Genomic DNA, 23,011 nt, shown 5'->3' on the forward strand with positions numbered 1-23,011 from the left:
TTTGTTTTATTCTTCATTTAATCCAGAAATGGGAAATGTAAGAAAAAAATGTAGATGTTGTAACTACCAGAAACTAAATGTAATCTTCTTGAATATAAGGAGCCAAAAGTTGACCAATCTGTTGCTGTCCCTTTTTTTCTCTTTAATTAATTTAATTTGTTTCTCTTTAATTTGTCTCTCTAGCCTGATCTCTGCTTGTTCCTCGTCTTAGATATTCTTTGTAAAACCATGAGTTCTCTCCGGGTTCTCAGTAGGAACTTCCTTTGCTTCTGCCGCTGAAAGGAAACTCCTCTGAATCAGTGATTTATGCTGTTTTCTGTCTCGCTAGCAAACCACAGTAGAAGAGCAGAGTCGCATCATGCAGCTAGAGCGGGAGCTCGCCCTCCGCCAAGCTGAGGTCCAGGACCTCCAGGGTCAGCTTAGAAGAGTCGACGCAAACTCCCAGCAAGACGCGGCGGGGACCGGCGCCCAACCGGAGACCCTCCTCCTACGCGAGCAGCTGCTGACGGCGGGCCGTGAGCACCACAAGGAGAGCAGCGAGCTTAGAGAGAAGTACGAGGCGGCGCTAGCGGCCAGCCAGCGGGAGATCGACTCTCTGAGGGCGATCGTGGAGAAGCAGAGCGTGGAGATCGGCGAGATGAAGCAGAAGGTCCAACAGGCCACCAAGGAGAATGTGGAAATGATGGACTCCTGGAAGGTGCTGCGTTACTGGTTGATCTTCAGATCTGGTTGTAGAGCAGATCTGAAGATCACTAGAGTTTGGTTCAATAAATATAAAAGATTCACGTTTTTTTCCTGCTTCAACTGCAGTTTCCCGATATTGGGCTAAAAGTGGATTGTTTGTTTTGCACAGGCTAAGTTCGACAGTTTGGTCGTCGACCATCAGCGATCGCTGGAGGAGCTGAAGGCATCATGGAGCAGAGGTCGGTCTGCTCCACAAGGCCAGGAGCAGGACGCCCAGGAGCTAAGGACCACCCTGGAGAGCCTGAAGATGGAGCACCAGCTGGAGGTGGAGAACCTAAAGGCCAAACACAAGATCGAAGCCGCCGTTCTGACCAAGGAGCGCGAGGACCTCTGCGCCCGACTTCAGGAGGCCAGAGAGCAGCTGGCTGAAGGAAGGTCCGACCCGGAAGCTCAGAGCAGCAAGGCGGCACTGAACGAAGCCTCCCAGAAGCTGCAGAAGGCGGAGGCTCGGCTGGCGGAGATGGAGATGCTCCAGGTGGAGCGGAACAAAACCACGTCAGAGCTGCGAGACCGACTGGAGCTGTCGGAGAAGAAGATGACAGATTACCAGGCTCTGCAGAAGGCCCAGGCCGAGAGCCGAGAGGAGATCCAGAAGCTGGAGGAGAAGCTGAGGGTGACGGCGAACAAGCTCCAGGCTGCGCAGGCAGACCGCATCCAACCTCAGGATGCAAACGTAAGCAGCTGAGGCTTTAGCTGCATGAGATGAAGCTAGTCCTTCTCTAAGGCTTTACGTCTCCTGGCTCTGTTTCAGATGATAGAAGATAATCAAATCTCCGATGACAAGATCAAGCTCAAACACAATATTGAAGGTATTTAGATCCATTTCTTCTCCTCATTTTATGATTTCTAAAAAAGAGATTATAAAGTTAACTTTTAATCTGGTAACTTTTGAGTCATTAGGATCAAATGTCTGGTTATCCTCCTGCAGCAGTGTGTCGCAGATATTTCTGATTTATGCCCAATATTGAAGCGTGGTCTGCGCTGTTATTCCACGCCACAACGCCAGAGGGCCAATCAGGAACTAGCTGTGGGTCTAGATACGGCCGAGGCGGTGAGGAAGTGGTAGCTAGTTTGTGCGACAACGGAGAGACATGAGGGCCAAAAAGAGCGGAGATCCAGGTGGAAAAAGGGTCCCAGCGTTCTCACGCACCTCGCTCTGCTAGCTGCTCCATCTTCACCAGTCGTTTTCAACAATGGCGGTCAGACAAACAAAACCAGCCAGTTAGGAACCAAGCAGGAAATACGCATAGAGTAGAGCGGATGTAGAATTGACCAATCAGAGGCCTCCTGTCTGAGGTCACCTACGGTTTTGGAGAGATGCGGAATGAGGGGGAGCGGGGCATATCGGAATTAACTGCGACACACAGACAGTCGACCTGGTTTCTAAGTATAAATCAGCCTTAATGATTGGTTTAGAAACACTTGTTGGTCATCCCAATGATCTCAAGGGTCACACCGTGACGATTTAGACCAGCGTATGCAGGAGGTACGTAAAATCTGGCAAATAGCTGGCATACGTTGGATAAATTATGGTTACATATTGTTAGGAGTCGCTGAAGTACGCTGAAACACGCTGGTACTCGTCGATATATGGAAAGTACATTGAGTGTGATCCATGATGTATGCAGGTGTATGCTAGGTGGGGCATAAGCAGAGATGGCAAAGTACTCACTTTCCGTACTTGAGTAAAAGTACAGATACTTGTGTTAAAGAATACTCTGGCAAAAGTGGAAGTACTGATTAAACTTCTTTACTCAAGTAAAAGTAACAAAGTACAGGCTTGTAAATTTACTTAAAGGAATAGTACACCCAAAACATGATTAGCCTTCATTTTCTACTCACCCCCATGCTGAACAACACTCTGGAGTACTTTTTTGATATCTCAAATGCATCTGGAGATCTGGGAGGCTTCTTGCTGTCTGCTGACATTCAAATAATGGCGGTCTATGGCGCCCGAGGCAGAAAGGTCCATAAAAGTCCACAAAAAACGTGTCAATATTCCTCCATACTGCTCGTCCAATGTATTCCAAGTGTCCTGAGTGGGTAGCGTCCAGAATTTACTCGAAACGAAGTCATTTAGAATGTTTTTAGAGCATAAACAGTAGTGTATAGGATTTCCTAAAAGCGAGTTCACGAGTCTACGGAAACCGCGGCAGACCAAACCAGATGAAAGTGCGCATTCAGGAGTCTACGGAAACCGCGGCAGACCAAACCAGATGAAAGTGCGCATTCAGGAGTCTACGGAAACCGCGGCAGACCAAACCAGATGAAAGTGCGCATTCAGGAGTCTACGGAAACCGCGGCAGACCAAACCAGATGAAAGTGCGCATTCAGCTCGGCAAAGAACTCATGCTTTTCCTCAACACTGAAGTCCTCAGACATTTTTCTTTCGTTGTTTCTTTCTTTGCACAGGTAAACAGCACATTTCTTCTTCTACGCTTGCATTATCGGCAGAGCAGACGCTGAATGCGCACTTTCATCTGGTTTGGTCTGCCGCGGTTTCCGTAGACTCGTGATCGCGCAGGTGCACGCTTTTAGGAAATCCTATACACTACTGTTTATGCTCTAAAAACATTCTAAATGACTTCGTTTCAGTAAATTATGGACGCTACCCACTCAGCAGGAAAAAGACTAAAACAAAGTGAATCCAGTAGAACTTTTTATTGCCTACCAGGAATGGGTGACAATAGTTGAAGAAACTTTTGGCTCTCAAAATGGTGAGGATGCAGGCAGCTTTGCTCACATCAATGATCATGGGGACTGTGGGGAGAGTAGTTAACCTGACTCCGCCAGATGGATTTGCTCCGCATATCCATCTGGAAACCTTCCACTGAAGTAATTTTGGGAAGGGGAGAAAATACTGGTTAGCTGATTGGCCTATGTTGGTGATAGACGGGCCAAATAAACCAATCAGATCAACAAAGCATATGACGTACTAACAGAGCGACGACGAAGAGGTGCCAATTGATAGATCAAACTCTTGCTGAAACCAGTCGGGAGAAGAGCAAAAACATCTTTTCCTCCAGAGCAGTGTTTTGCTCTTTTTTCAGTGAAGAAATACTCTGTAATTCCCATAAAACTTGCTCGATAGCCACGCTAACGCTAGTTTCATCGGCTGAAGCCGCCATGTTCTTTAGACTGAACTGTCGCGCTTCTCGTTGCGTCACACCTCAACCCGCCTCAAAGCCAACGCTGATTGGACGTTCGTTTGGTGAACGGCTCCAAGTTTTCTTTAATGGAGAGTCTCCAGACTGATCTGCGAGTGAAACCTTGAAAGCTCGCGAGATCAGGATGGTCTCACGAGGCTAGAGAGTAGCAGCCAGGTTCTGGGGGTGAGGCGGCCTTCCTGTCACAGGGATCATCCCTGCGTAGAGGCAGCCATAGTAGGCAGCAATCAGGTCAATGCCTGGGGGATAAAGCAGCACCACATTGTCCCCTGTGTCGAGGCCCCCTTTTTCATATAGAGTGGCAGTGATTTTCTCTGCTCTCTTGTGTAGCTGTGCACATGTTGCTGTGCACACTGGTACACCCTTGGAGTTGAGTAGCACATAGAGAACATGCTCAGGGTCGGTTTGGGCTCTCCACTGCAGAGATTCTGACAGGAATTGGTGCTTTCCAATGAGGTCTTGATCGTCCAACACACCCAGCTCTCTGCCTGTGGCCTGGGCAATCCGCTTCCCTGCAACCAGGTTTACCAACTAGCATAGAGGCGGGACCAACATCCACTGGCTGTTTCTGTGGTGGCTTGGGCATGTTTGTTACGCACGTATGCGGGCACATGAGGAGAATATATTGATATATATATATGAGTTTCTTGGCTGTGTTGAAAAAGTTCAGGCGGAGATTTTTCTTTGGTTTAATCCCTGCATAATCAACATTTCGAAGCGCTGAGAAGTGTTCAAGGAAACATAAATAAGAAAGTATAGTAATAAAATAGTAATAAAATAAAGTAGAAGTTACTTTAAAATGGCAACCAAAAAAAATCAATGAAAATTGATGAGTAGTTTAGAAAGATGACCAATAGAAGCAGTGGACCTAAAGCTTAGAAGCCCAGTCTGACTATGAAATAGACAATGTATTTAGATAAATTTTTTTATTCTATGTTGGATTTTTTTATTTTATTTTTTGAACAGCACGTTTAAGAAAAGTTTGTTTTATTTTTTGGTTACTTTTATTTTTCAGAAACGATGGAGAAGTTAATAAAGAGGGAAAAAGAAGTCTCTACACTCACTTCCCAGGTGGATGCTTTAAAATCCCAGATTGGAGGTAAATCTTATTGTTAAAGATCTTCTTTCCTGCAGGTTTCTGAATAAATGCTTCCCTTTATAGATGTTTTATATAACTAAATATAATTCAAAAATAACCCTTTAGCGTATTCCTTAAAAACATTATTAGTGAGATATGCAGAGAAGGACCACATACCAGAGGATATACTCTCATATTATGTTGTGTCAACAGATTTAATTCAATTCAGTTTATTTCTATAGCTCCAATTCACATCATGTCATCTCAGGTCACTTTACAGTTCAACCAGATCATCCAGTCAGATTGATTCAAAGTTTTCTATCTAAGGAAAACCAGCAGCAACCTGTTGAGGCTAATGGTGGTCTGTAGAGGGGGGGGTCAGTGTCTGTCTCCTGGACGTCTGTCTAAGAATGTGTCCCAAACTGAAAGGCTAATTAGCAGTTTACTGTGTGACACTATGAATTATAAATATATTAAACTTTTAAACATTCTTCAGATTTGTAGAGATTTACCTGAATGCGTGTCTCTGTTCCCCAGCAGACAGGAAGGGTTCACTATGGGGTTCTTTGTAGCTTCAGCCTTTGATCATCACCCAATAATCTTTTGAAAAGCTCTGTGACATCAAACAGACTGGAAAAGGGCTTGATGTCGCCCGGATAATCAAAATGACACCCGCTGAGGAATGGATCATTAATCATTCACAGAGAAAAGAAAACGATATATATATATATATATATATATATATATATATATATATATATATATATATATATATATATATATATATATATATATATGGGTTGTCTTTTTAAAGTGTAGAAATATGATTTCATTGTTTTATACTTTCCTTCAGAGCCTAAGTTAGAATTAGATGAAAATGTTCATTAATCTGAATAAATTGGAGGAAAACCTTTTAGCTTGTAGTCTGATGTTTGTGGAAATTGCTCAATAAATAGCTTTTAATTCAAGCTTTGGTTAGAGTAGACATTTAGTTATTTATTATTTCTTTAGGGATTTTCTTCAAAAATAAAACTGCAGATTCATCCTTTTTGGAAACCATTTTAGTTAGGAACCTTAAATGACTTAAAGGTATCATGGAGGTTTTTGAAGACCCACCCTCTCCACTTTAACACTAAATGCACATGCACAACCCTGTACCCGCTCCTGAGAGGGAACGCCTTTTAAACGAGTGTGAGAACGTGCACGAGCCTGTTTCACCTCGTGCACGCTCTGTTTAAAAGTTGCTGTTCTCATTGGTCATCCAAGCTTACTGTGTCTGTCCATCCGCCCTAACCCCTTAATCCCTCCATCACTATATAGAGCGGGGACTTTATAGTGAACTTTATAGTGAACTTTATAGTGAACTTTATAGTGAACTTTATAGTGAACTCAGTTAAATGACCGTTCACACAGATGTCAATAGAAATGTGGTACATGCAAGTGGTAGACATAGATGCACTTTTGCCATCTTCTGGACATAGAAAAAGAAGCATAGATACAAAAGGCAACTGTCAACCAGCTCCACAGGCGGCCCCGTCCAGGAAACACACAGCCAGGCAGACGAGCTCCGAGCCAGCTCCCATGTCAGAGGATGAAGAGAGCACATCCAGTTAGTCACAGTCAGAGAAACAGGACTACACTGGAAAACAGGCCAAGCTCCAACATCTAGAAACAAAGGTGTTGATGGCAGCAGCACAGCTGATATTTCTCTCCAGGATGGAGTCACAGCCAAACAGGAACAGACCAGATGAAGCTACTATGAGAAAAAGCAGAGAGAGCAGAACGTTAGAGATTGAACTAACAGATTCTGCAGAGTGGGAGAATAGAGATAGAATGAAGCAGAATGATGAAAAAGGGGTCCCTATGTCCTCCAGCAGTCTAAGCCTATAGCAGCAGAACTATAGAGATAGCTCAGGATAACCTGAGCCACTCTAACTAGAAGCTTTATCAAAAAGGAAAGTTTTAAGCCTAGCCTTAAAAGTAGACAGGGTGTCTGCCTCACGGACTAAAAGATTCTCATACGTTTTTCTCTTCCGACCCTCGGCCATTTTCAAAGAACTGCGGTGAGAAAGGTGAGCTTCAATGACTGTCTGAAACCGTAGCTCACCACAGATATACACCTGAAAGTGCGCAGAAAAAGATAACGGGACGAGCGCGTAGGACGGCCTTATGTAAACACATCACCAGAATGATTGACAGTTAGAAGGACCACTTATTGAGGTGATCCACCCGGAAATAAAAGATTGAATTAGATAGAATTAGTAGATTGTTGCGTAATTCTTTCTTTCTATCAGGCTTTGAACATAAATGGGGAGAATTATTTGCTAAAACTGAAGAACAAGAAGAGTCCAGAGCATAATCTGTCTTCTTTAATGCTGTTACAAAATTTAATAAACTATTGGGTTACTTTTAGAAGAACAGTAAAATAAAAAAGTAAAAATGCTGTAAATAACAAAAAGTGACAAGTTCTTTAATTTTTTTGTTCCCAAGCCCTGGAGAGCAAAGTTCGCTGTGGGGAAAAGAAAGCCGAAGCCTTAGCCAAGGAGAAGACGCGCGTAGAGGCCGAGCTTGAGGCCATGACCAAGAAGTCCCATGATGCATCGGGGCAGCTGGTCAGCATCAGCCAGGAGCTTCTGAAGAAAGAAGGGTAACCGCTTTATCGATGTCACTACTCGCTCTGACGCCCTGTGGATAACTGGGGAGAAAAATGAGATCTCTGAGCAAACACACATTAGAAGAAAAAAAAAGGTTTTATTATTAGTTTGATAAGAGCTGAAGCAACAGATACTCTATTGATTTTATTGTATTTATTGTTAGTTTTAACCAAGCCCTCTGCCAGGCTTTCTGATTTAAAACAATGTTTTCTCATAAAGGAAAAGCACTCTACAGACCATAAAATCCTTCTAAAAGACATATGGGAAGAAATTACTTTAAAGCGACTGCAAGAACTTAGTGTTGGGTTTAAAAAAAACAAAGAAAGCAACATATTTTCCCCTCAACAGACGATCAAATCCGTCTGAGAACATAGAACAATGTAGAGGGGCTTGTTGGGGCCTCTGGGGGTAAGTGGGCCCTTTTTTTTCCAGTAATAGTATCTTAGAGTTACTCATTTGTTTCTGGGCGTGCAGAAGCTTTCTAATAGCTCTGCTGGTGATTTATTATCATGGTAACTCAGAGGGCTTTACCAATCGCTTCTAGGCCTCCTCTGCCTCAGAATGAGCAGAGAGCAACAGGAGGAAGCTCAAAGCTGCAGAGATGGATCCCCACTTCCAGAACGGACCCACTACTGATGCCATTAAATCCTGGGAGAGCAGAGGACGCTCTGTTATAAGGCTGTAGTGTACGCTACAGCTCAACATTTCCTCTTCTGACCCACAGCCGGGTATTAGGGATGGAACGGTTTTTGAAAACCGTCCGAATCGTTCGGTTCGACTGCCTCGGTTCGGTTCGCGTGTGTTGCGTTCGGTTCATGCGCTGCTCCTTTTTCTCATAGGCGAAGCGTTTACACTCCAGAGCAGAAGGTGGCGGTACTGCGACCAAAGCCAACCACCAGTAGTAAACAAGAAGAAGAAGCGAAGCAGCGTAGCCGGGTGTAGCAGAAAAAAATCAGTTGTTGTGGAGAATTGTGTGGGTATGGCGAGTGGGAAAGAACAGGAGTTGGAAGACGCGCCAGCAGCACTTTATAGGTCTGCTGTATGGGACCACTTTGCATTTAGAGTGACCTACGATGACGGCGGGAAGAAAGCTGTGGATAAAAGTGCAACAGTGTGCAAGCATTATGCAACACGTTTTGTTTATGCTAACAGCAACACGACCAACATGTAATGCTAACCCCGAAATCCCTCATACTCCGTCAGCGCTCCGCCCCGCTGCGCTCCAGACCACCTGCTCAAAGCAAAGCCTACAGCCTCCACTGTGGCTCCCGTCCGCTCCGCTCTGAGTTCCTTGGAGATGGTAGAGAGCATGCGCCAGATGATTAAATTCAAAGCAGCAAAACATACGGAAATGATCCACTCCATGCCACGCCGCATTGCTGCAGTAATACAGGCCAAAGGAGGCCCAACTAAATACTGAGTGCTGTACATGCTCATACTTTTCATGTTCATACTTTTCAGTTGGCCAACATTTCTATAAATCCTTTGTTTTTATTGGTCTTCAGTAATATTCTAATTTTCTGATATGATGAATTTGAGATTTTCATTTGTTGTCATTTGTAATCATCAAAATTAAACAAAATAAACATCTGAAATATATGAGTTTGTATGTAATGTATGAATATAATATACAAGTTTCACTTTTTAAATGGAATTACTGAAATCAATCTACTTTTTCATGATATTCTAATTTTATGACCAGCACCTGTATATATATATATATATATATATATATATATATATATATATATATATATATATATATATATATATATGTCTTAACATTTCCTTGTGATCCTTATATTGTATATTATATGTTCTTTCTTATGTATTTGCCTGCCTAGGGACTACAGATGAAAACTAGCTTTGTAGCTATTATCCGGCATATTTACATTTGTTTTTATACTGATGTTCATTAATGTGCTTGTTCCCTATTCAAATATATATATATATATATATATATATATATATATATATATTTGGGTATATATGGGTACTTTCATCACTTTCATCCAGTAAACCAAAGTTCTTCTGTATTGCAGAGCGTGCAAGATTGAACTAAACGGAATATATACTTACAAAATTGGTGACATATTCACAATATCTTATACGTATATTCAGTATAGATATAACTGAAAAGATTTGATCAGTTATTGAAACATTAATTTACAAATTCATGATGTAGATAAATTAGACACAGCTGATGTTTTCAAGCCTTCATTTCTGTTAATTCTGAGGACTTTCTGCTAACAGCTCATGAAAACACATTTAGGATAAGAAAAGTACATGAGACTAATATCATGTCGGGTTAATGAAAAATATGTTGAACAACTGCTTAAAGATTGTATTTTTACAAAGAAGAGACGTTTTCTATTCTCATTTGTTTAATCTGGAGGGAGGAAAATAACAGGAAGTGGGTCCAAAGCTAAAACATTTTGGCAAATTACTCAATGTCTATAGTATGATATATATTAGATAGTATAATATATGAAGTTTAATTCACTTAAGGTTTTGTTTTTTGCAAGAACAGAATAATAATATTACGGAAACATATATAGTAAAGGAATAAAGATAAATTCCTCCTTCCAATTATAGAATTTAACTCATTTTACACTGAGATCAGTCATTTCATTTGAAAAGGAAAAGCAGAGTTTGCATTAGTAAACTCTTATCCCGATCCTTTGTATTAGAAAAGGCTAAAATAAATATTAAATTAACAGTATTAGATTATAAAGGGGTGTGTTTGTGAAAGAAAACCTCTAAATGTGGTTCTGTTTTTCCTCCAGGAGCCTGAACGAGCTGAGGGTTCTGCTCCTAGAGTCTCACCGCCACTCCCGGGAAGTGGAGAAAGATCTGAGCCGAGAGGTGCACAAGGCGGAGTGGAAGGTCAAGGAGCAGAAACTTCAGGACGACATAAAAACGCTGCGAGAAAAACTGCTTCTGCTGGTGAGAACAAAGCAGAACTTACAGATTTAATATCAGTCAATCCATTCATTGCTTCACTCAGTTTAACAGTTTCAGCAGAAATTCACAAACATTTACTGAACATCTTGTAAGGACCCGCCTCCGTCTCAATTATTCCAAAATACATGTTTAGAAATACATAGATTACACGTCTTACAAATAATAAGTCATTCAGAACTGCTTAAGACTTTAATTTGGATTAGAACATTGTTTTAACTCATCATCCAAGCTGGTCCATAATTTTCCTCCATGCACCAAAATGTAAATTTGTTTTAAAGTAGTCAGCCGAGTTTTGCTTTTGAAATCACACTTCCTTTTATTATATTTGAATTTAAGACAAAAAAACAACATATTGACATATTATCGCCGACACACGGGACTGAAACCTGCAGCCCAAAGTGGCTCCTTGGAATCCTGATGCCTTTGCCTCCAGTTGATTAAAAAAGGAAACTAATTTACTTTTTATTAAATTATACAGAAAATGCAGCTTTTAGCTATTTTTCACAGAATGACATAAAAGTATCTGATTTTTTTGTAAATTTTTCAGTGATTAGAAATGACCTGTTTTTCTCACATCATTTTCCAAACGTCCCAAAGCTGATCCTCTTTTTCTAAACATTTAAAATCTATAAAATGAAAATAAAATGGTGTTTCCTTCTAAATGATTACGCATTCCCTGTAGCACAAACAAAGCTAATAAAATATTAGAAAAGTCGTTAATTTTTAAAAGCTCATGTATTTTTTGAGCAAGTTTTCTTTAGCTGGACTCTGGGTAAAAATGATTCTTTGGATTTTAAGGTCGCAAAACCCTGAACTTAATTAGCTTTAATATACATTTGGACTGAAGTCTGAAGTCAGGAGAATATTCATATTGACTAAACATATTTTAAAGGCGTTTTAGCCTTTTGACACCAAGTTTTAATCTGAGAATGAGGTTTCAAATGCAAAAGTACTGAACCAGATTAATTATTATTCATTATGGGGAGGGGGGGTTGCTTGTATTATAACCTGATGTTTAGTATTATATTCGTATCGTATTATATTACATAATATATATTTCGGATAAAGAATCTTAAAAAAGAAACTGCTAGAAGGAGGAAAGATGAAGGTTTATTGATGTCGCTCAGAGCTGTTGTGACCCGAGGATCTGAGGGATGCGGTGAGATTGGTTCAGATTATCTGCTGTGGCGCCCCCTAAAGGCAGTCCGTAAAAATTCAAAAAATATCCACTGGACTTGGTTTTCAAGATTTGAAGACGTTTCTCCACCCCTCCAGGAAGCTTTCTCAATTCAAATGTCTGGATCCGCAGTGAGTTTGAGTCTTATATAGACAACACCTTGTATCGCTTGGAAACATGCAATGGTAACCGATGAGTGGGTCGTTTGGTTCCATCGTTAGCCTGTAATATCTGAACCTGTCTATGATTCTAGGGGTCGGTCGTTAAAGGGGGGATTGCCATTAAGGGGGGGGATTGTCTCCTATAATACCTGAAACCTGTCTATGATTGTTAAGGGTTGGTCGTTAAGGAGGTATTGTTCACCGGCTGGGGCGGGTAGGTCCCTCGTTCCTCTGCTGATGAAGGTTCTCAGTCATCCAGGTCAAAGTCCCCCTAAAGGCAGCTGCTGAAATTCAACTGGATTGGAAAAATACATTTTAAAGTTGGGTGTGATATGAGTTTAGAGATGAACAGATGAGCATGCCCAGTCAGACCAGCATACAGGGTTTCTAAGGGTCCTTAAATATCATTAAAAGTCATTAAATTATTATTTAAATTTAGGCCTTAATTGCCATTAAAATACATTAAATATGATTATGGCATTTTAGATGCTTTATTTTAAAAAAAAAGTTTACAAAAAGAATTTCGGTTGATCGTAAAGCCGTATGTTCGGAAAAAAAGATCGAGGCGGAGAAAAAGCTAGAGAATGGGAAAATGCAAGTTTCAACAAGTGGCTGAAAACCGAGGAATTCAGGACATGGCTGCAACCTGTCGACGGGAAAGATAAACAAGGATTTTGACGTATTTTATATATATATATATATATATATATATATATATATATATATATATATATATATATATATATATATATATATATATATATATATATATATATATATCTGTGTGTGTGTGTGTGTGTGAGTCATGAGTTCTTGTTGATTGCTTTAAAATAATTTCTAAGAGCATTAAATCAGAGTTACTCATTCCTGTATAAACGCTGCCATAGTCAATACATATTTATCCCTTTATTTTTGTATGAAAAATAGACTGTTTTTTGTTTTGTTTTTTCCTTTCCTTTTTTCTTTTAATGATGCATCAGTCACCTTAGCAAAGACACAGCAAATAAATCCTTTATAAATACGATCAAGGTGGAGGAGAAACGCGGTCGTCTTTAGAGCTCCATAGCCAGACATGTTCACAAGTCATTTTTTGCAAGTCCAAGTCAAGTCTCAAGTCTTGAGAAGGCCTGTCGCAATAATCAATTAATCGCACAAAAAATTCTAATCACTTGATTAATTTAAAAAAGTGCAATAATTTTCGTGCTTGCTTGTTTCTTCTTGTGTTTTCATCTCCGTCACTGAGACGGTATAGCTTAAAGATCGCTATTATATCTATTGAATTATCATTATCTTGAACTGCTAAATGAAAAATACAATTAAAAAAAGCACACGCAAAATTTTTTTCCAGATAAATTTTGCATTTTCTTACAGTATTTACCTGACATTTGTGGTTACAACTTTTTCTAGTTTTAGCAGTAAATGTCTGCTCTTTTATTGAAAATGAGGACTGTGGAAAAAAAAAACAATCACAATCCTGCCGTCCACGTAATGCTGCGTCAGTGACATCAGTGTGTTGCACAGGGAAAAATATGATTTATGGTTTTCTTTCATTTTAATGTTAGTTTTATGCTTTGCATGTTTGGAGAGGAAGATATGATTTGTTTTTCTTTGTATTTTCTTCTTGAGCTTTGCATGTTTTGATGTTTCTTTTTTATATGATTGTTTTCCTTTATTTTAGACTTTTGAATTTTTCCTGCATGTTGGGTTGTTTTGGTTTGTTTTTCCCTTGTGACAATCCATGCGCACTGGACTGAAGTAGTTGTCTGAGGAGGCGGAGTGCATTGATTGCGCTGCGTAATGCTGCGCTCAGGTGTGAGCAAGGGCTGATTAAAGCCGACATAAAAGGAGTCTGAAGGAAAGGAGAAGGAGAACGGAATCTGCAGGTGACAGAGACGGACGCGCTGCTGGGGGAGATGCAGGCGGGATCCGTGCGCACAGATGGCCCAGTAAGGAGTATTAGGGCAGAGGAGGAACCTCGCCTGTAAGTAGCGCTCCCCCTCGCTTAAAGCATAAACAGGAATATATCTTCCGACGGGTTTTTGGCGCGTGGATGCTGGCGTTCTCCTTGCTTCTCTTTTTAGCTGGATCGGTCTGGAAAGGGGTGTGGCACGCCAGGGAGTGGAACAGTGCTGGAGCGCCGCAGAGTCTGTGGATCAGCACCCAGTGGGTGCTGCAGGACGATCACTCGCACCGGAAGCAGCATAACAAGCGGAGCCCAACTTCCAGCCTCTGATTTTTCAGGAAAACTCTTGAATTTTAGGTTTTATCAGGAGAAGAAAAGGACTGTTTTATTATGCCACTTTTGCTGTGGCTTTTTGTATAAATAAAACACTTGAACTTGAGTGCTTCACGGTTTGGGTCTTTGAGGGTTTTTTTTTTTTTTTTACCCCTTCTGTGTGCGGGTAAGGCGAGCGGCGATCAGTCAAGTTAGTAAAACAAAAAACACTTGAATAAGTGTTTTTACACTGGAATCAAATATTGTTCACAAGTCGGAAATCACGAGTCTAAGTCGAGTCTGAAGTCATTAAATATGCGACTTAAGTGCGACTCGAGTACGAGTCACAAACTCGAGTCCCCATCTCTGTCCATAGCTGGGCTCTGTTTGATGCTGGAAACATCAGCAGCTTCAACAGCCCAGTAAAAACTAAACCGTCTGCTTCAGTCATACATTTTATGTAGTTCGGCTTTCGAGTGTCAAGATAGACTGAATATGAACCCTATTCACTATTAAAGATTAGTTTTAAACTTCAGCCAATATGAGCTATATTACGTGATATTAATTGTTATCGTTAAATTATCGGCAGCTATTTATAAAAAGCAGCTTCGGGGTGTGAAACCTTCTGCCTTTGTTCTTTCAGGGCCAGGAGCGGTCCTCCCCCGACCACCGGCGCTACTCCATGCTCGACCCCTCGGCTCTGGACTCTGAGGTGAGCCGCCTGCGCCAGCGGCTCCTCAACACGGAGGACGCCCTGAGGAATGCCTTGCAGCACAACCAGCAAGTGGACAAGCTTGTCCAGGCCATGCGTAGACATCCAGATAAAAGCCAGGTAGAGTGCCTGAAACTAGCCCACCTGCTTAATTCATGTCTGTGGAGCTGGAGAGTTCTCCTCCTGAGTATGCAGTCAGGTTTCCTGCTAATCACCTGATTATTTGACTCATGCATTGAACCAGAGACGCATCTAGAGTCTACAGGACACCAGGACCTCCATCACTGTGGTTTGGATCATAACATGTTATAGTTTGGGTTAAAGTCCAGACCTACATACAGCTGTGAGTCTGTAGACCACAAATAAATGTTTAAAAACCCCATAATATCCGACTGGACAGAGTTTAGGTAATTTAGCAACAATCACAAATGTCTTGTTGAGACTTCCCCCTAAAAGATCCAGATATGACGACAACAAAGAGATTTTACTAAATAATGATTCAAAGGGGATGAAAAAAAAAAACACATCACAATAATGATCCTCTCTTGCAGATTCTAATAAAAGTGAACTTTTTTTCCAAGTTTCTCTTCCATCCAGGAAACTGTCATGATTTTATCTAAAGCTCGGACCCACATGCAGTGAAACCAATTCAGAGAGACACAGATGAAAACTTTAACAGGTTTATTGAAGAGTTTAGGCTCGGAGCGGCGTTGCTCAGAACTCAGCTCGACCGGAACTGGAAGGTGAAGGGTAGACAAAACGATTAGTTCAGGCTCAGTGGGAAATTTCATTGGTGGATATGGAGAAGAGGCTCTGGTGGTTGACTCACGTTTCCAGAGAAGTTGTACGATCTTTGACTCCCATCTGTGTGCTGCTTTCCAGTGTTATTCTGATTCGGTGGAGGGCAGAAACAGGGTTTACCCAGAACTCGGATGGTTGTTGGTGAACGGAGAAACTGGCTGCCACTCAGATTTCCTGCAGTACTTGAACGGGTCGTAATGGAGATGATTCCCTTGCTCAGAGGGTTAACTCAACGTCCTCTTCAAGGAAGAAGGATCCAAACCTCCTGTTTGAATCCCCAGCTCGGTTCGAGGCTCAGTTGATTCCTTCAGGGAGAGAAGGTCCAAAAACGTCCAGTTTGCAGGAAGACTTCCTGCCGAGAGGCAAAGACAAAAATGAAGTTAAAACTAGGGGTGGGTATTGCCAAAGAAGTCACGATTCGATTCGAATCACATTTCACAGGCCACGATGCGATTCTATCACGATGCATCACAATACTTGAATTATTGTGATCCATTGCAATATTTTGTCCTCCATGTTTTGTTTTAGAATGACTCGGCGCAGTATGCCGCGGCCAGAAATGCTTGTGACACAAGGCAGCGTGCTTCAACACATCCACAGTGACAGCTACTGGACTGGCAGTTGTATTACACTTGTTTTTGGCTGATGATCGCCAACCATTCATGCAATTTTATTTATTTATTTTTTTAAATTAATAATCGATACTTGGCGTCAATCAATGCAGTAGATCACGAAAATTAGAATCACGATGCATCATCATGACGATTATTTTGCACACCCCTAGTTAAAACTCAGGTAGTCAAGAACTCAATCTTACTCAGCAAAACTCAGCTTGGATAGAGTACCCAAAACTGTCAAACACTCTGGCGTCGAGGTAGGGGCAATCAGCAGCTTAAGAGCGCTACGTTAACGTGGAAACCATAATCAGGTGTGTGAGGAGGCGGACCAGAACCAGGCGCCTCCTGCTGGTGGAAGGGAGAACAACACAAAAAGACAAAGACACAGACTGGAGTCCTGACAGAAACTTTCTCAATTCAAAATGTCAGAAATGTCATTGAGTTCCAGCCTTATAGAGTGGACCAACAGAGCCTTGTTTAGGCTTAGAAAACATGCTAATGGAAACGGACGAACGGGTCCAACCCTCAGTAATGGGGAGTCATTGCGGTCTTTGTTGGCTTGGATGACCAGGCAGGATGTTTTGGTCCCCTGCATGGCGATGGGGGTTCAGATGATGGCTGGAAGGAATCAACTCTGTTGCTGAAATCTGAGCTTCTCTCTTGACATAAATGGCTTCCTTCAAACCTCTTTCAAATCACCTGCCTTCTTTGTCCAAAATATGGTATATAGGAATGACTGTGACCTGGAGGAATGAGAATCTTTACTAACGTCTCCGGCATTTATTGATAAATTTGTTTGTTTGTTTCATAAAAAGTAAAGTAGAGTGAAGTTCATGACTAAATGTTTAAAAATGGTGAATTCTTTTAAAAGGCACTTTTCCTTTTAGCATCACTACTGAAAATCAGTTTCTTTTTTTTTGTTTCCTTCAGGTTTATATGCTTATCTTTGGGTATTTATCAGATCTTTGCCTTTACAAAAATAAGGACATGAGAGTGCAGCAGTTATTAAAGCCAACTCAGAAGGAAGACCATTACAGAGGTGGACAGTATAGAAAAGGAGTCTAAAGGGCAGAGGGAGACTGGAGCTTAGAGACACTCATGGAGACAGATGGGGACGTCGCTGCTTGGGTAGCAATCGGTTAGCCTAGCCACCATCACAGAAGGAAATGTTAAAGGAGTCTGGATTGTCTGGAGCGCACTGCTAGCAAACCTTACATAAGCTTATTATTATTATTACTTATTATTATATTGACTAATTTAACATCAAACCAGTTAACAATTAGCAACTTTAGCATGTTCAATATGTTTCCTTTCATAATTCCCAGTTAGGCTTCTGAGTAGCTGTAATCCAGGATAAACTGGAATTCCAGCTTTTCTTCTCCTGGAAAGAAGTTATGAAATGTCGGGAATATAAATCTACATTTATTCAAACTAATCTAAAGTAATTCAATTAAAGCTCCCATATTTTATATTCTAAAATAAAAAAATATCAAAAATGATATGTTTTTGCCATCTGTGGCAGACAACCTTTACAAAAATCTCCTCCTTCAGCCCCCCTCTGGATGAGCTGTTTTGGCTTTTAACGCCCCGTCCTCCTGAAGGCCACGCCCCCACAACCAGCAACCATGACAACCAGGAAGCGTTTGCAGAGATAAAGATAATAAATTAGATGAAGGCCGTAGCTTCACCGATGGGATGCTACAGACGGACCGCTCTGGACAGCTTAGTTCCCCCTTTTTACAAAAGAAATCAATCCGAATACTACATAAAGTGGGATACTGGGAACACACAAACCAGTTATTTATCAAATCAAATATACTGAAATTCTGGGACCTGGTAATATTTAGAACTTCTCAATTCATGTTTAAGGTTCGAAATCAAAAACTTCCACACAATATACAGGAAATGTTTGGTGACAGAGAAGGGGGTTATGATCTAAGAGGTGAAGGATACTTTAAAAAACAACACTTTAAAACAACCAGAAAGAGTTTTTGTTTATCTGTGTGTGGAGTAAATATCTGGAATGGTGTTTTTTTTTTGGTTTTTTGATGTTTTGAGATTTAATTGAGGATAAATTGACAAGTAGGAAAGGGGCAGGACATTATAAGATGTATCTTCTACCTGCTCCTTTTCGAACAGAAAATATAAAATTTACATGCACATGGGCAAAATAATTTGTTTTATACTTTCATTCTTAAGTTTGTTTCATTCAAATTTTTTTTTTTTCTTTCTTGATTGTTTTTACTGTCTGTTCGAAATAAATAAAATAAATAAATAAATAAAAAATAAAAATGACATCATCAGGGGAATTCTTTTCAAACAGCGTTTTGAGCACATGTTAGCTAAGAGGTGGAGAAGGGAAAGGTTTTAATTTTTATTTGAGAACCTCGTGCACAGGGTTAAGTTTACCTCTGACTGTTATATGATGTCTATAATGTGAATGTTGCATAATATGATAGCTTTGACAGGACACTACACGTGTAAATGCTCATCGGTCTACATCCATCTTTTTCAGATTCTCGGTGCAAATTCAGCGAATGGAATTCATCACCAAGAGTCAGACGGCACTCAAGAGGTTAGTGATGTTGCTTCCTTCACAGACATCCAGACTCATCCAGACCTTATTGAGAACAATCTGCACGGACATCTGAGAAAGTTAAAATATTTAGTTCTCTGTCAAACGCTGTTGTTAGGGATTTCACACCAGCCCATGTCTTATTAGCTTCGTGAGACCATCGTGATCTCGCGAGCTTTCAAGGTTTCACTCCCTAATCAGTCTGGAGACTCTCCGTTAAAGAAAATTTGGAGCCGTTCACCAAACGAACGTCCAATCAGCGTTGGCTTTGAGGCGGGTTGAGGTGTGACGCAACGAGAAGCGCGACAGTTCAGTCTAAAGAACATGGCGGCTTCAGCCGATGAAACTAGCGTTAGCGTGGCTATCGAGCAAGTTTTATGGGAATTACAGAGTATTTCTTCACTGAAAGAAGAGCAAAACACTGCTCTGGAGGCTTTTCTCAGAGGAAAAGATGTTTTTGCTCTTCTCCCGACTGGTTTCAGCAAGAGTAGCCTGGCTTGTGGTTGTGTTTTTGTCGTCGTCTGTTAGTACGTCATATGCTTCGTTGATCTGATTGGTTTATTTGGCCTGTCTATCACCAACATAGGCCAATCAGCTAACCAGTATTTTCGCCAGATGGATATGCGGAGCAAATCCATCTGGCGGAGTCAGCTTAATGCCTTATACCAACAAATAACCAAAGCCAGACATGATTTCCATGACTGTTAAGATGGCAAGAAAATGGACAGGAAACAAATGATCATTTCCTTGAAGCAATCCCTTGGCAAGTCTTTATTTATCTCTGCATAAAAGTTAAAAAATAACGCACTGGGCTTTGTTTCCAAGTTTGAAGACGTTTCGCTTCCCATCCAGGAAACTTTTTCAATTCACACACTTAAAAGGCATTGAATTCTTCAAAATAAAACTAAGGCCTGAATTGGCATTAAAATGTCTTAAATCAGTCTTACGTAGGTGTTAATTTTTAAAAGCTCATGAAAAGGATTATTTTTATTATGATTTATTTTTGTAATCTTAAAAAAAAAAAATTTAAATTGACCTTTTTTTTTTATAAAAAAAAAAATAACGGCTCGCCATTATTGGTTCCGTCCCGATAGCAGAACCAATAAAAGCGTTGTTGCGGCCGGGACATTTGGGATTTACTTTTTGTCTGGAAAATATGAGCAAGTGTAAATGTAACCAAAATTGTCTCCAGCCAAGAGTTTCCTCCACGGCTAAAACCAGGGAACATACATGAGGCTCAGTGGATTTAGTGCAAGAAGTCATTCACGCTGGGAACGATGGGAATGAAGGCAGTGGAGTCGCACATGCGAAGCACGAAACACAAAGCGTCAAAATGGAGTTACAGAGAAACAGGCGGTATTTCTCAGTTTAGTTCCACCCTTGTCTCTGCAACGCCTCCACTTATCACCAAATCAAACATACTAAGAAAACCATACAAAGAAAAATAGCTGCTAAAAAGACTTAGCACTGGTTATGTTGGGGCTTTAAAACTGATTTGTTTTGTTCCCTGCTAAAACAAAGTTTGTGAATTCAGTTAAATGATTGTTCAAATATATCTGTCATTTGTGTGTTTTTTTAGTGCAGTGGTTTATGTTAAAATAAACCTTTGGGTTAAGTTGTTGCAAGTTGGTTTTTCTTGTGTTTCTTGTGAATTTGGTCTTAAATTTTTATTTCAAGTGGCATTAAAAAGTCTTAAAAAGTCTTAAATTTACCTTGAATTTATGCTGTAGGAACCCTGGTTGAGTTCCAGGTTTTATCCAGCAGCCCAACAAAGCCTGGTTTTAGTTTAGAAAACATGCAAATAGAAACGGATGAACGGGTCCCCCCCTTTGGAATGGGGGTTGTTTGGCTTCTTTGTTAGCCTGCAATGCCCCATACCTGTCTATGTCTCTGAAAGGGGGGTCGTTAAAGGGAATTGTTGGCCTGGCTGAACAGGTGAGGTCTTCTGTTTAAGGTTGTTTTTTCTTTTTTAGCATAGATTAGCTTCCTTCACACCTCCTTCAAACCTTCTTTGTCCAAAATGTGAATATTGGCTAACAAAGAACCCAAACGACCCCTATTCCAAAGGGATGGACCCGTTCTTCCAGTTCAGTTTGCATGTTTTCTAAGCAAAAACAAGGCTTTTGTTTTGGTCTATAAAGCTTCAATATTTCTGACATTTTTTTTTTTGAAGAAGCTTCCTGGATAGGAAGAGAAACGTCTTCAAACTTGGAAAAAAAGTCCAGTGCATTATTTCTCAACTTCTTTGGAACGACTATAACCTGGATGACTGAGATATTTACCATGTAACGACCACCTGGGCCACAACATATTTGAGGACACGAGACAAACGTGAGGTTCAAAAGAATTATTTTATTCTTAATCTCTGGAACTTCTTTTTAGATCAGTTGTTTAGTTTTTTCTGCAAAGAGACAAAAAAACAGAGAGTCAGATTTTTCCTCAGTTCCCCATGTCCAAAAAAAAAACTCTAAGAGAAAAAAACTAAACAAAGTATGAACAGAAAGTTGGACCTGGTGAGCCGATCCAAAGCAACAAAACGTTACAGCAGAGGGCCAACGCTATACAGGGCCGTCGAAGCCTCTGCTGGTAACGAACTAACGGTTAAAACCCCAATAAAATAAAAAAAGGACGAAAACAGGACAACCGGTCCCACCAGGTCAAAGTTACAAAAAATCAGCAAAAAACAAAGGCTAACGGAAAAGAATACCACATGGCAGAGAGGTCAGCGGCGGCCTACAAAGACGGGAGACGTGCGCACCTCGTCTGGACGAGCTCGCTCAGAAGCTCGCTCAGAAGGTTCGAAGGGAGAGGGAGAGAGAGACTAACAGGTGGAAACCCAGCCTACTTATAGGTGGACCAATATCACACAAATTAAAGGAATAGTACACCCAAAACATGATTAGCCTTCATTTTCTACTCACCCCCATGCTGAACAACACTCTGGAGTACTTTTTTGATATCTCAAATGCATCTGGAGATCTGGGAGGCTTCTTGCTGTCTGCTGACATTCAAATAATGGAGGTCTATGGCGCCCGAGGCAGAAAGGTCCATAAAAGTCCACAAAAAACGTTTCAATATTCCTCCATACTGCTCGTCCAATGTATTCCAAGTGTCCTGAGTGGGTAGCATCCATAATTTACTCGAAAAAAAGTCATTTAGAATGTTTTTAGAGCATAAACAGTAGTGTATAGGATTTCCTGAAAGCGCGTCCACGAGTCTACGGAAACCGCGGCAGACCAAACCAGATGAAAGTGTAACCGATTTACAAAAGACTCTACTCTAAACCCTAAAATTTAAATGACTCAGCTAAGGTCTATACAACTCTAAAAGGAAAAAAGAAACAAAAATAATGAATGTGCCCGACGCACATAACACCAGTATATTGCACTTTTCTTAATCTACTTTCTTTCTACCTTTTTTTCAGGACCAACCCTAATGGAAGCAGCAGAATTTGGGCGGAGACTCTGACGTGACGCCAAATGAAGTCGGCGTCCTTAACATAAAGCTCGAGTGAAATGTCTCCCAATGCTGCTTTGGGAAAAAAAGAAACCATTTCAGTTTACATCAATGAATACCAAAACAGTGAATTTATATGTTGTTGGAGAATGCATCTAATAGCCAATCACGAAGATCACTTAAAGTACTATAAAATATGGGACAGGAAGAGATATTATCAGTAAAACCACTGCGGAGAAACCTGGACGCATTACGTTAGTTAGAAAGCTTCAAAGTTAGCAGGAACTCCTACTTCAACGGACGACTTCATGAAGAACTGATGGACTGACATCTTTATTTATTAATGTTACTTTGACATTTTGCTTTGTAATAATCCTCAAAACAACACCCAAAGTTTGACATTTTTCTGTTATTTCCACAAAATTGCCATCCATCTGATTACCTTTCAAGCACACAAACAACAAAATGATTTCTTTAATCCAGTCATGATTGTAATCAGCTTGTATGCATTTGAACATTTTTAGATTTCCTTTTGTATACTTTCCTTATGAACGGACCAAGTGTCTCCCAAACACCCACTGGGTTGGAAGAACAGAATTAGCATATTTTTAAATGACAAGACACAGAAAAAGGTTGAGAAGTTGACCAACGAGCTACTCTAGCCTAAATAAACGGAGTAATCAGCAGCAA

General features: G+C 40.6%; 1 protein-coding gene across 2 annotated transcripts in view; it reads left to right on the forward strand.

Moving 5' to 3' along the window:
- The window catches only part of clip2 (CAP-GLY domain containing linker protein 2), a 73,981-nt gene extending 50,970 nt beyond the window's left edge, over positions 1-23,011 (forward strand). For both annotated transcript variants that reach the window (XM_038303702.1, XM_038303703.1), the window contains 9 exons: positions 329-697; positions 854-1,417; positions 1,496-1,553; positions 4,927-5,010; positions 7,480-7,636; positions 10,430-10,589; positions 14,804-14,992; positions 18,806-18,865; positions 22,290-23,011. In XM_038303702.1, the coding sequence (XP_038159630.1) occupies positions 329-697; positions 854-1,417; positions 1,496-1,553; positions 4,927-5,010; positions 7,480-7,636; positions 10,430-10,589; positions 14,804-14,992; positions 18,806-18,865; positions 22,290-22,301 (1,653 nt within the window). In that variant the 3' untranslated portion in view covers positions 22,302-23,011. The remainder of the gene's footprint in view (positions 1-328; positions 698-853; positions 1,418-1,495; positions 1,554-4,926; positions 5,011-7,479; positions 7,637-10,429; positions 10,590-14,803; positions 14,993-18,805; positions 18,866-22,289) is intronic.

This window comes from Cyprinodon tularosa, unplaced genomic scaffold (genome assembly GCF_016077235.1).
Source record: "Cyprinodon tularosa strain WSP-4 unplaced genomic scaffold, ASM1607723v1 ctg518, whole genome shotgun sequence".
In the NCBI taxonomy this organism is placed as follows: Eukaryota; Metazoa; Chordata; class Actinopteri; order Cyprinodontiformes; family Cyprinodontidae; genus Cyprinodon; species Cyprinodon tularosa.